This window comes from Manis pentadactyla, chromosome 3 (genome assembly GCF_030020395.1).
Source record: "Manis pentadactyla isolate mManPen7 chromosome 3, mManPen7.hap1, whole genome shotgun sequence".
In the NCBI taxonomy this organism is placed as follows: domain Eukaryota; kingdom Metazoa; phylum Chordata; class Mammalia; order Pholidota; family Manidae; genus Manis; species Manis pentadactyla.
The window spans coordinates 117,157,273-117,171,115 of NC_080021.1; the positions used below are offsets into that span (position 1 = coordinate 117,157,273).

The following is a 13,843-nucleotide window of genomic DNA, read 5'->3' on the forward strand; positions in this document are numbered from 1 at the left end:
AATCATCAGATTAAAGTGTATTTTGGAAATATCAAACACATAAGATAGGATAAAGCACTGGAAAAAGCTAGAACTTTCCTTCTATTCAGGAGACCTTGTTCTTCTATGTAGTACCTGTGCTTTAGACAAGTAACTGGCTTTTCTTAATGTCAGTTTCCTTTATCTGTAACTTGAGTACAGACAAAATCCTCTCTAGTTTCTAATAAAGCATATATTAACTTATTTGTGCTAAATACTATATTGTTTAATAATGTATGATTCTGACACTTTAAGTTAAAAAGTGGAGATCTTTGTGTCAAAATTCTGTTCCTGCTGTCACCCTCCATTTTGGTAGTATTAGAAGTGTTAGATTTTTGTGAGTGCTAAAATTTGAGGCCTTTAGGGATCAAAAAAATCACCAAAATATTACTTTTAGCACATTGAATGTTCTTTGTATTTTAAGCTTTTTTGCCTTATCATTAAAATACCAATTCTTTCTTTCAGAGACATGTGACACAGTCTGGCGGTAATCGTAAATTCAAGTGCACTGAATGTGGAAAAGCTTTCAAATACAAACACCATCTAAAAGAGCACTTAAGAATCCACAGTGGTAAATACTTATTTTCTTTCACACCTTGAATATCATCACATATGTGGTAATAAATTAATCTGCAACAGGTGATCTACACACAGGATGAGAAACTTCTTGCTTTTCTTTTAGGATAAAGATTAATCTGGAGGAAGTTTCTGCTTATAAATAGTATTTTATTGGAGTCTTAATCTCAAACTTAAGTATATAAAGATAATATAAGATGATACTCCAAATTTCCTATTCAGAATATAGCATGTCCTAACAAGAAGTACAACCTACATTAGCTTTCCAATGAATGTCAATTTTGTTGCCTCTTTTGCTTAATTAACAAGGGAATGAAAAAAGATACAGAAGTTGGATTTTGCACAAGAAAATAAGGAGATGATGACATGCTTTACACAGAGACTGTAACCCCACATAGGAAATGGTGAAGAATGATGTGGAGTCAGCAAGAGAGGGCAGCATTAATGACAATTTCAAAGGAAAATGTGTTCACCCATCATTTCACCTTTCTAGTCCATGTCATTTTCTATTCTGCACCATTTTAAAAAATGAATATTATTATGTGTTAAAAAATAATATGTCTATTTTAGAAACTTATCAACAAAAACAGCTATATTTGCATTTCTTTAGAGGCTTTACTTGAACAAAAGCTAGAAAGAAAACTCAGCAACATCCCACAGTGTACTATGAAATGTGTTCATCCCCTGATTAAGTATGATATGTTATTTTAGATTTAAATAATTGTACTGAGAAGAACTATTAGCTCACTCCCACTTATTACTGGGAAATTACGGGTGTACATTCCTTATTTTGTCTGCATTATTGTACTGACATTTTAGTTACATTTTACAAACATCATGCTACAAAAAGAGTACAGTTGGGTGACTTTGTGAGGGGTGGTTGGTGATAACTGTTTTATTTTGGAACTGCATTTCTAGAAGTTTTACTGTATTGCTCCTTGAATTCTAAATAGTGTTAAAGTTACTACTTAAAAATGCTCAAACCAAGATTCTCACAAAAACAGTTATTTACTTTAACACATTAATGTTTCTGGAAAGTAGAAGTTGTCTTTTGCAGCCTGCCACAAGATCTTATTTCTTAGCTCCTATGCTGTCAATTTTCATCAATAATATAAATACAATTTCTTACTAGAGCTGATTTGAGGTTGTTGATAAGAAATACAGGTAATTCAAGAGAGTTTTTTAATGTTGAAATTGAGGTACAGGAAGGGAAATAAAGCTTAGAGTAAGATTCGTGTACAAAATGAATCTCTCATGGTCCTATTGCAGTTATATAGGAGGACTTGTCCGATCTGTAGATGATACAGAAAGGGAAACCGTAGATCATACCACAGATTAAAATACAGGTCTAGAAACAAGAGGTTGCTATTTAATCACAAAATCCTGCATTGATGTTCAAAAATCAGGCTCAGTCAAGTAGTAATTAGGGAGCTACTGTTCACAGTACTTACAGAAAAATGTTCAGGGTCTGGGTGGTGAAGAACTTCATGCATGATAACCATATGCTGCTGCTGTTTAAATACCTAATACAAATTTAGGCCACATCATAGAGCACACAGTTCCCACTAGACTCTGCACTGTCCTTTCATTGTGTATTTATATTTTCTTAAAATCATTTAATATGAGGTTTGTATACCTTTAATATAGCAAGAAATTTTAACTTAAAAATACATAAGGAAAATAAAGTTAAGTGAAACAGGCATGAAGTAAACATGAGTAAAAGGAGGCTATGAAATCCATGTATATGCTGGAAGTGGAGCACAAATTAGACTATATGGCTTGTTTGGAAGTATGGAAAGTACCCAAGACCCAGTGTCTGTGACTAACAAGAGTCAACTCTCCCTGAGACTAAGGACACAGAGAAAGGTTTTCCTTAGAGCATCATGAAGAGGAAAGATCAAAACACAATTTATATCATCCTCAAAATATTGTGAAAATAATACAGCAGAGGAACTGATAGGGCTTTCTTTTTGAAATGAGATTGTTCAGTACAGGCCAGCAATATGTCATCAAATACAATTTAGAAAAAGTATTTCTTTACGGTGGCCACATGGCTAAAGTTGAAGTATCTGGCTCATGGTCTGGTTTATTCCAAGAGGGGGTTCCCGAACACAGCTGCTCAGTGTCATCCCCGCATGGTGCTGCACCACAGGGTTTTTGTTACTGGTTCTGAAGAGAAAAATGCAGAACTTGAGAATAAGGATTTAGAAACTATTATACCAAGACAATGCTCTGACAATTTCAGTTTCTTTTACACAATATTGTCCACAGTAGATTAGGAATTTAAAACAAAAAACAAACAAAACAAAAGGTCCTTCACCACAGACAGTTTGGAAAGTGCTGTTTAGAGAATCTAAAAATGGTGACCTGCATACCCTTCTGGAGCCTCTGTAATTTTTTTCTCAGCTGAATTTTTAAAAGCTATTAGGGATCTGGGTCCTCAAGCATACTCCCTAAAACTACCCGGATTGTGGCTGTCTTCTAATGCCGTTAAAATGAGCCCTGTGCAGAATCATGCGTTTGACCCCCATCTGCACTCTGCCCGTGGGAGTTGAGCTCAGAGGAGCAGGGCACCACACTAACGCTCAGAGGTGAGACACAAGAGCACATGCTCGTGGGTTGTGCTCCTCCCCAGAACATAGCTTTGGTTTGTTCCATAGCCTTAGTAATTTTAGCTGGAAAAATTTTTACATCTGATGCAGCCAAACACCCACCTCACCATTACCAAAAAAATATCAGTCTTCACAGTACATTTGTCTTTGTGCAGTCAAAACTTCCTGATGTAGCCACCAGTGTTTAGTACTTGTGAACACCAACCTAGACCGATTAGCCAGGGTAACGTACATTACCTATAAACCATAAAGCCATGAAGTTATTTTCTAACAAACAGTGAATTTGCCATTAGAAAAGGTGTTCTGCAGACTTCCTTCCTGTTGATGATAAAATATCAGGGTAATTCCCAACAACAGCAATGACAGCTAGCTTTGTATTTGGACAACTTAGCTAAGTATGACTACGCTCTAGTTGTCTGATGCATTAACTCACATAGCCCTCCCCAAGCCCTGTGAGGCAGATACTATTGTTTCCTCCCTTTCTACTGATGAGAACATGGAGGCTCAGAGAGTTTAATTAATTAACTTGTCCAAAGTCACTCAACTACTACATGGCAAAGCCTGGGCTCTGATAAAGGCATCCTGACTCCAAAGCAATTGCCTTACCCATTTATCTCCCTGTTTGTAAAAATAAAAATAATCCGTATAGAGATGCCAATTTTCATAGTGTCTCTAGCAAGAGAACAAGTGTGTAGCTCCTCTAAAAATATAATCAAATAATTAAAAATGTTAAAATATAGACATGCGAGAATTTTTGTCCAATGCTTTTTGTCTGATGCAGTTTGAGTATTGAATCATATCCCAGGCACCCATTGGAAAGCTATTGGTACACTGGTGAATTTCCCAAGGTGAGTTTACAGGTGAGTAAGGGTTCTGAAAACCATGCCTTGGAGGATTGTTTGAAGGACCTGGATCCATTCAACCAACCCAAGGGAAGTTTAAGGATACACATAACAGCACTTCATCAACTTGAAAGTCTGGCTTGTAGAAGAAAACTTGGACTTGCTCTGTGTGGCATCAGAAGAGCAAACCAGGACAGGGACGTTGGCATTATGACAAGCCAACTTGGGCTTTATATTCAACCTCTCTCTCAGCAGAATTGCTTCCTAGAAAAATCGCATTTATTGAAACCACATCTCATCTAGCTGCTACAGTAGTCCAGTAAGGACTGATACATACACACTTATTTACACACCAAAAAAAGCAAGGTGAAAATTGTATGTGACAGAGCCAGGATTTGAACCCGAATCCATGATACGCAGCAGAACCAGGCTAGACCATCCTCCATGGTGCTGTCCAGCAGGTAATAACCTCCTGTTAATAAAACAGCTTCAACAGAAACTCATCAAAGTCAATGATTAAAAAATGAGCTCTTCATTGAGAAGGAAGCTGTGCCAGAGGGCTTCTTAGATCCCTTTCAATTCTAATATCTGATCTTCAAGTAATTATATTTCTGAGAAAATGTAACTCACTTTTCTTAAACTTTATAGCAGAGCTCACATTGACTTTCTCACTGCTTTCATTTTAATTCTTAAAAGGAAAGGAGGAGAGAAATAGCTTTATTTTGATACTGAGTAGGTAGGTAAGTCAGGATCCCATGTCATAATTCTACAATCAGCCATTCATTCATCTAAAAAAGTTTTCATGAGCCTCTCTGTGACACAGACTGTAATAGGTACATGGGGTAAATGGCACACAATGACCAGCAGTTCCTTCCTTATTGAAACTGATGTTCAGTAACTTATAAATTACAGGTTAAGGAACTATATAATTATAAATTAAAATCAGAGTAAAAAATGTAGGATTTTATGAAAAATTTCATTTAGATCCATGTTTTTCAAAATTTTCTACCAAAGAACTCCTATTGGCCAAGAAGAATAAAGCCTTGGATAGGTCTAGGGAAGTAACTTGAAGGAAGCTTCTATAAACAAGAAGCTTCTTTGACATTGTGGTTTTTTCCCTAACAATTCACACAAATGTTGCATTTTTCTCCACAGAATAATCTGTTCTAATAGAAAAATAATGTTTAAGTTACCATAAGCACTGTCACTAAAATTCAAATTTCAGGAAGCTTTGCACAGCCATTAGAGCATTGCCCACATCTCCGTGAGTACATACATCCCAGTTTAATAAGCTGGGGCTTACAGCAATACATTTTATCTAAAGTTTTCTTACCACTGAGAAAGATCTTCTCAACGAAACCTTAGTGATATGGGAAAGATAGACATTCATGTGATTCATACAATCAAGGATAGATATTCATACTTGTTAAGTCTTACAGGAAGATTTTACTTACTTTTCTTCCCTTCCAGTATTAATTTCTCCTAAAGATGGTTAAATGTAGTGAAATACAGGAAATTACACAGGTTGGTGAATTAGGATAAGAAAAAAGTTACTTAAAAGAGTAGGATGTAATTATTTTTGGAAGTTGAGAATTATTTGAAATTCTAAAGGTGAGCCAGAAATATTATATACATATGCTGAGATGGGTTCCCTTATAGGTGAGCACATGTCCTGCAGATTAATGTTTTACTAGTGTTTATAACATTTATATAGGTTGAACTTAATATGATTCTAAATAAAATTATATCACAGTATACATGGTATTAGATAATTATAGGTTGATATTGCTTGTTTTAGGGAAAATGTGGATACAGACAACTTTATGTAATAATTCGGTGAATATGATTTTTTTTTATTTAGGAGAGAAGCCATATGAATGCCCAAACTGCAAGAAACGTTTTTCCCATTCTGGTTCCTATAGCTCACACATAAGCAGTAAGAAATGTATCAGCTTGATGCCTGTGAATGGGCGACCAAGAACAGGACTCAAGACATCTCAGTGTTCCTCACCGTCTCTGTCGGCATCACCAGGCAGTCCCACACGTCCACAGATACGGCAAAAGATAGAAAATAAACCCCTTCAAGAACAACTTTCTATAAACCAAATTAAAACTGAACCTGTGGATTATGAATTCAAACCCATAGTGGTTACTTCAGGAATCAACTGTTCAACCCCTTTGCAAAATGGGGTGTTTAGTGGTGGTGGCCCATTACAGGCAACCAGTTCTCCTCAGGGTGTGGTGCAAGCTGTTGTTCTGCCTACAGTCGGCTTGGTGTCTCCCATAAGTATCAATTTAAGTGATATTCAGAATGTACTTAAAGTGGCAGTAGATGGTAATGTAATAAGGCAAGTTTTGGAGAATAATCAAGCCAATCTTGCATCCAAAGAACAAGAAACAATCAATGCTTCATCCATCCAGCAAGGTGGCCATTCTGTTATTTCAGCCATCAGTCTTCCTTTGGTTGATCAAGATGGAACAACCAAAATCATCATTAACTACAGTCTTGAGCAGCCTAGCCAACTTCAAGTTGTTCCTCAAAATTTAAAAAAAGAAAACCCTGTCCCCACAAACAGTTGCAAAAGTGAAAAATTACCAGAAGATCTTACTGTTAAATCTGAGAAGGACAAAAGCTTTGAAGAAGTGAATGACAGCACTTGCCTTCTGTGTGACGAATGTCCAGGAGATATCAGCGCACTTCCAGAGTTGAAGCACTATGATCTGAAGCAGCCAGCTCAGCCTCCTCCACTCCCTGCACCAGAAGCCGAGAAGCCTGAGCCCTCTGCTTCATCAAGTTCCGGAGACGGCAGTTTGTCTCCCAGTCAGCCACCTTTAAAGAACCTGTTGTCTCTTCTAAAAGCTTACTATGCTTTGAACGCACAGCCGAGTGCAGAAGAGCTCTCAAAGATTGCTGATTCAGTAAACCTGCCACTGGATGTAGTAAAAAAATGGTTTGAAAAGATGCAAGCTGGACAGATTTCAGTGCAGTCTTCTGAACCATCTTCTCCAGAACTAGGCAAGGGAAATATCCCTGCAAAGAATGATGATCAGCCTCAATCGTCAAATGCAAATGAACCCCAGGACAGCACAATAAGTCTACAAAGTCCTCTGAAGATGAATGACTCTCCAGTTCTACCAGTAGGATTAACTGCCAATGGTTCCAGAAGTACTACATCATCCCCATCACCTCTAAACCTTTCCTCTTCCAGAAATACACAGGGTCACTTGTACACAGCAGAAAGCGCACATGAAGAGCCACAAGCAGAGCCTCTTGATCTTTCACTACCAAAGCAACAGGGAGAATTATTGGAAAGGTCAACCATCACTAGTGTTTACCAGAACAGTGTTTATTCTGTCCAGGAAGAACCTTTGAACTTGTCTTGCGCAAAAAAGGAGCCACAAAAGGACAGTTGTGTTACAGACTCAGAACCAATTGTAAATGTAATCCCACCAAGTGCCAACCCCATAAATATTGCTATACCTACAGTCACTGCCCAGTTACCCACTATTGTGGCCATTGCTGACCAGAACAGTGTTCCATGCTTGCGAGCACTAGCTGCCAATAAGCAGACTATTCTGATTCCCCAGGTGGCTTACACATACTCAACTACAGTCAGCCCTGCAGTCCAAGAACAGCCCTTGAAAGCGATCCAGCCAAATGGAAATCAGGTAAAAAAAAAAATTTTTTTTTTTTAAGGTTGCTCTCCTGAATTTGTTTGGCAACATGCTACTTTGACTTATTTCAGTGAAATTTTTCTAATGAAAATCAGTCACTATAGACCCAAGTAGGTGGTTACAAACTGGTCATTTTTTAAAGGAAAGAGATCCATGTTTGCTTTAAGTTTTATGGCATCGTGTCTCCATTGTTTACTTTATATAGTGATTAACTAAAGTTTAAAGTGTTATTCTACTGTGAAAAATGCTGAGTCTCAACTAGAGACTTGATTCTTTGAAACTAGAGACAGGAAAAATTGGAATACTAACTATTGAATTTCTGTTTTTATAGTTACATTCCCAAAATCAGGAATAGTTTCTTCCTGGAATATGATCATTAATAAATGAAAATATGTCCCCATTCACAGACATTTCACACCAAGAAAACTTATCACTAAAAATGTGTTAACACCTCTTTTTATAAAAGGCTTTCATTAAATAAGAATGCAGTATATAAGAATTCATCTAGTGAATTTACTGATCATTTTATGAGCTCTAAACTAAAACAGTATCAGTCATAATTAATATATATGAGGAAATATCGTTATGAATCTATGCATTTTACTCTTTAAACTTCCTCCCAAAATCCATGGTAGTTTTGGATAGAACCATTTTGTGTGATTACTACATCTCATTGTCCAGACTTTGTCTGTGTCACTAACCTTGATGTCTCCCCATGTCTTCCATCAATTTGTGATTCAATCAGAAGGAATGCTAGAGATAAATTTGATCTCTTAATCTAAATATTAGTTATAAGTAGGTGCAGCTAAAATAATTACAATGTCCTGTTCAAATGTATATTTGCTTCTTTTTAATGTCACTACCAATTGGGTTTCTTGTGATTATATGATTACTCTTGAAAAAAATTCTCACATGACCAGTGAATTCATAACTAACTTTTTAACATATAGGGCACTGTGCACACCTTTGAATAATAGACCACTAACATTTCATTCAGTCATGTGACCAGATCAAACTGCAGTGAAAGTAGAGTCAAGTTACTTTAACACCCATTGGCAGCTCAAAATGATCCAGACAAATGGTGGCATCTCTCCTGCCTTAAAAGCTGTCAGAAATGCTGTGAAAAACCTTTAGACTTTTAGAAAACTTGTGGTTTTAGAGACAGTAGAATAGAAGACTTTAGGAAAGACACAAGGTTCTTAAGGAGCCCAATTCAACCACAGAACAGTGTTTACCTACACAAGAGCCTCCTGCCCAAAATCTTCTCCCTGAGGCTGCCGGAAATGTGTTTATTCCCCTGAAGTGCCAAAGATTCATTTTGCCTGGCAACTATTCTTGTTTAACAATACTGACCCTCCTGCATTATTTTGCCATCTTGCTTCTTTGAAAAGTGGTAGAGCAAAAAAATCTCTCTCATTCTGGAGGATACAGTTGAAAGACCACCTTTAAAAAATAGAGTCTTAATTTTTTGCTTAGTGAAACCCAGAGTGAGAAAATGAAGCATAATGAAGCAGTTAGAAATTAGTGATTACCTAGCAAATTGTTAAGTTAAAATTTTCTGCAGGTTTCTTATTAAGTAATGGCTCATTTGGGACTCGGTGAATTTTGTTACTACACATCTTATATTCTTTGTCTTTGGTGCCTCTCTTTTCGGTACCGGTTGACCATATGTTCTTGTTATAGTCATGACGATACTGCTCTCAGTAGCCAACATGCCTGCCTTTTGTCTAACCCCTTCACCCTCTCCCCCGCTCAGTGTCGGCGCCATCCTCAGCCACGGGGTGGCACGCTCACTTTGGCCCGGTCGGTGGGAGTATGGATCAACACAGCTCTCTGACCCATGATTTCATGTATGCCTCTTGTTTACCATTCAATTCTAAAATTTCTTACCCCTTTTTTTTCCTTTAGGATGAAAGGCAAGACACTAGCTCAGAAGGAGTATCTAATGTAGAGGATCAGAATGACTCTGATTCTACTCCACCCAAAAAGAAAATGCGAAAGACAGAAAACGGAATGTATGCTTGTGATCTGTGTGATAAGATATTCCAGAAGAGTAGCTCATTATTGAGACATAAATATGAACACACAGGTATGTTGATGAACCTGACAGTGTTTGAAAATTGAATCAATGACCCTTCCTACAAACTGAAGTACACCCAAAAGACTTACAGGGATTTTATTTGTTTAATACCACCATTTTATTTCATAGCTGTGTTCTTTTGCAGGTAAAAGACCTCACGAGTGTGGAATCTGTAAAAAGGCATTTAAACACAAACATCACTTGATCGAACACATGCGATTGCATTCTGGAGAAAAGCCCTATCAATGTGACAAATGTGGGAAGCGTTTCTCACACTCTGGGTCTTACTCTCAACACATGAATCACCGCTATTCCTACTGCAAGAGAGAAGCAGAAGAGCATGACAGCCCAGAGCAGGAGGAGGCTGGCCCCGGGGTGCTGGCGGGCGAGCTCGTGGGCGCCAGGGCCTCTCCCTCGCAGGTCGACTCAGATGAGAGAGAGAGTTTGGTAAGGGAAGAGGATGAAGACAGTGAAAAGGAGGAAGAGGAGGAAGAGGCGAAGGAGATGGAAGAACTTCAGGAAGAAAAAGAATGTGAGAAACCGCAAGGGGAGGAGGAGGAGGAGGAGGAGGAGGAGGAGGAGGCTGAGGAGGCCGAGGAGGCCGGGAATGAGGGAGAAGGAGCAAATTCAGAAGGTCTGACGGAGGAGGACGGAGCCGTAAACCAAGCGAGCAGCTTAGAGCAAAAAGTAAATGAGGATAGTGAGCAAGTGTCTGAAGAGAAAACAAATGAAGCCTGATTGTTTTTCTAGAAGGAAAATAAATTCTAATTGGTAATGAAGTTTCTTCTATATTATACATGCTTTTCACGGAAACACAGTAACCTGTATACTGTGATTCCTGTTCACTACTGTGTAAAGTAAAAATTTAAAAAAATACAAAATCCAAAAAAAAAACAACACACACACACACAGACACACACACACACACACACACACACACACACAATCCGGGTGTGCCTGACCTAGTAATTTTTCATGCATTTTTCAAAGTTAGAAACAAGTTTGTAACATGAAGCAGATTAGAAAACTTTAATGACTCAGAAAGCAAAGATTGAACAGGTTAAAGGAAGATTAATTAGATAAGAATCTAGCATTGTTTCATTTTATCAGTATTAATTATCACTCTTATGTTGGTTTATTCTTAAGCTGTACAATTGGGAGAAATTTTATAATTTTTTATTGGTAAACATATGCTAAATCCACTTCAGTATTTTATGTTTTTTTTAAATGTGAGAACTTCTGCACTACAAAATTCCCTTCACAAAGAAGTATAATGCAGTTCCAAACCGTGCTCACTACCTTTTATAAATCCAACCTAGGAGGTAGTGATTTCTAATATTTAGATGTCATAGTAGAGTGTATTATCATTTCAAGTGTATTGTTAGCCTTAAGAAAGCAGCCAATAGAAGAACTGAAGTTTCTTACTCATGTGTTTTAAAATGGAGTTCAAAAGATTGTCAGTGAGTTCTGATTGCAGGGACTAACAGTGTTAATACTGGTGAGGGTAGCAGAGTCGTCAGAATCAGTGTTTGTAATCGTGTTTGAGTATGTGGTAACAGATATGAAGGATATAATATGAAGCTTTGTATCCCCTCTGGCCTTAAGCAAGACCTGTGTGCTGTAAGCGCCGTCTGTCAGTATTTTCAAGGCTCTGACCCGCCTTCGTTCAATGTGTGGCCCACAATAACTAGCATTTGTTGATTTGTCTGTTCTTTCAAAATTCCAAAATAAAACTTAAAACCACTGACTCTGTCAGAGAAGCCAAAACACTGGGACATTTCATCCTTTAATTCCTCAGTATTCGTTTTGCTCTAATTGACTTTCAAATTTTCCCTACAGAAATGCAAGGGAAATTTTCTAATCTGCTTTATCCATGTACTCACATCTCAGACATGGATATGCCGTTGTTATTTGGTTCATAACTGTTTCCAAATGTTAGTTATTATGGACCCAGTTTATTAACAACATTAGCTGATTTTTACCTATCAGTATTATTTTATTTCTTTTAGTTTATAGATATGCGCAACATTTTTGTACTGTATGTCTTCAAACCTGGCAGTATTAATACCCTTCTTACTGACATGTACTTTTAGTTTTAGAAAACTTTTATATTTATGTGTCTTATTTTTATATTTCTTTATTTATTACACAGTGTAGTGTATAATACTGTAGTTTGTATTAATACAATAATATATTTTAGTATGAAAATTTGGAAAGTTGATAAGATTTAAAGTAGAGATGCAATTGGTTCTCTTGCATTGAGATTTGATTTAACAGTGTTATGTTAACATTTATACTTGCCTTGGACTGTAGAACAGAATTTAAATGGGAATGTATTAGTTTTACAACTACAATCAAGTCATTTTACCTTTACCCAGTTTTTAATATAAAACTCTTAAATTTTGAAATTCACTGTGTGACTAATAGCATGATGCTCTGCAGTTTTATTAAGAGATTAGCCTAACCATAAAACTCTCATTTCCTTAGTAAGCCAAATTAGGATAACCTTATATAAACAGTGTTGGGAACCATGTTTAACATTTTGTGCCAATTTGTTCCTGTATCCATGTATGTAAGTTACCAATCTGATTCTTCATTTTTAAGTTCCTTGTTACACCATGGTCATTTTCTAGTTTTTTACCAGACTCCCCATCTCACAATAAAATGCATCAACAAGCCTGACCTGCTCTCATTCTTCTACTCATTATCGAGATTTTCTTTGGAAAACTGTGAGAAATGGGGCATTACACTGTCACCCTGCACTTGAGTTATCTTGGACTGAGTTTGGGTAACAATGTTTTAGATGTTCACCACTAAATTATGGACTTTCTTGTGGCTAAATGTTTCTGGGAAGATCGGAGTTCACAACTAATGGCCCCACTGATGTTGCTGCTTTTTCCTGAAGGCTCCACTTGTGACCCCATGACCTTTCAACCTCTGGTCACTTGAGGGACGCCTGGATTCCAGTGCCTCTCCCCTGTACTCCCATGGCTCCTGGACCTTTCTGGTCGCAGCTGTTGTGCAATTATGTATATTTCTTCCCCACTAGGAGCAGGAACCCATGGCTGCCATAGTCACCCTCCTGTCCCAGGGCCTAGCAGAGTGCCTATCAGGAGGTGTAGCTAATTGTGTTGTATGAAAATGTAATTTGCATGTTAACAGAGCTCAGCTATGTTTATACTACTCTTTTGCTTCTAATCCAAAATATATGTGTGTGTGTGTGTGTGTGTGTGTGTGTGTGAAATGATTTCAGCAATTTAATAATTTTCTTATTCAGGTTCTATTAAACACTAGGTATAATAGACAAATTGTAAATTATACCTCTTCTGTTGCCTTACTGTTCTAATTTGAGAGTTGGTTTCTGGGTGTCTCTGTGGTGCTTGCCCTCCTGTACATGACCTAGGCATTCAAGGCCTATGGGATCCAGTGGGCATGGCAGGACCAGTCCTTGTAGGCTCTCTTTATTTTGGGGACATTTCCACTTATAGGACTTAACATTCCTAGTGCTTGTTAACGTCATGCTGCTCTATTTCTGCTGTCACTGAAAGCATCTGTCCAATGAACAAACTCATTGTCTATACAATGAGGTACTCAGAGGAAGTAACCCTTCTTAGAGGCATTCATACTAAGCTCAAAGAACGCAGTGTTTGATACATATGGATCAATGGCTAATAAAGAAATCTAGACCTTAGTGAAGAAGTTCTGAGGAAAATGTGCAAACACTAACCAGTATTCACTCAAGTCCCATAATAACAGCAATGCCATGTTACCCCCTTGTGCTGTACACAGGTGCTTCACTACTATTATCAACATTAATATCCACAAAAGCCTTACAAACATAAAGGTCATGTGCCATGAACAAATACATACTAAGTAGCAAAATGAAGATTTGAACACAGGTCTACCTATCCAACTCTAAAATTCATGCTCCTAACTGGCCTATATCACATCTCATGTAAAAATAGCTTATCCTATGTACATTTAAACTCAAGCGTGGCCTTAAAGAATATAAATAGAAAATATCAGAAAAAAACAATATA

At 37.4% G+C, this 13,843-nt stretch overlaps 1 protein-coding gene across 4 annotated transcripts in view; it reads left to right on the forward strand.

Annotated features, from left to right (window-relative positions):
* The window catches only part of ZEB1 (zinc finger E-box binding homeobox 1), a 180,041-nt gene extending 167,556 nt beyond the window's left edge, over positions 1-12,485 (forward strand). For all 4 annotated transcript variants that reach the window (XM_036912228.2, XM_036912229.2, XM_057498351.1 and 1 more), the window contains exons 6-9: positions 484-589; positions 5,910-7,717; positions 9,632-9,812; positions 9,949-12,485. In XM_036912228.2, coding sequence (XP_036768123.2) covers positions 484-589; positions 5,910-7,717; positions 9,632-9,812; positions 9,949-10,541 — 2,688 coding nt within the window. In that variant the 3' untranslated portion in view covers positions 10,542-12,485. The remainder of the gene's footprint in view (positions 1-483; positions 590-5,909; positions 7,718-9,631; positions 9,813-9,948) is intronic.
* The last annotated feature ends 1,358 nt before the right edge of the window (positions 12,486-13,843 follow it).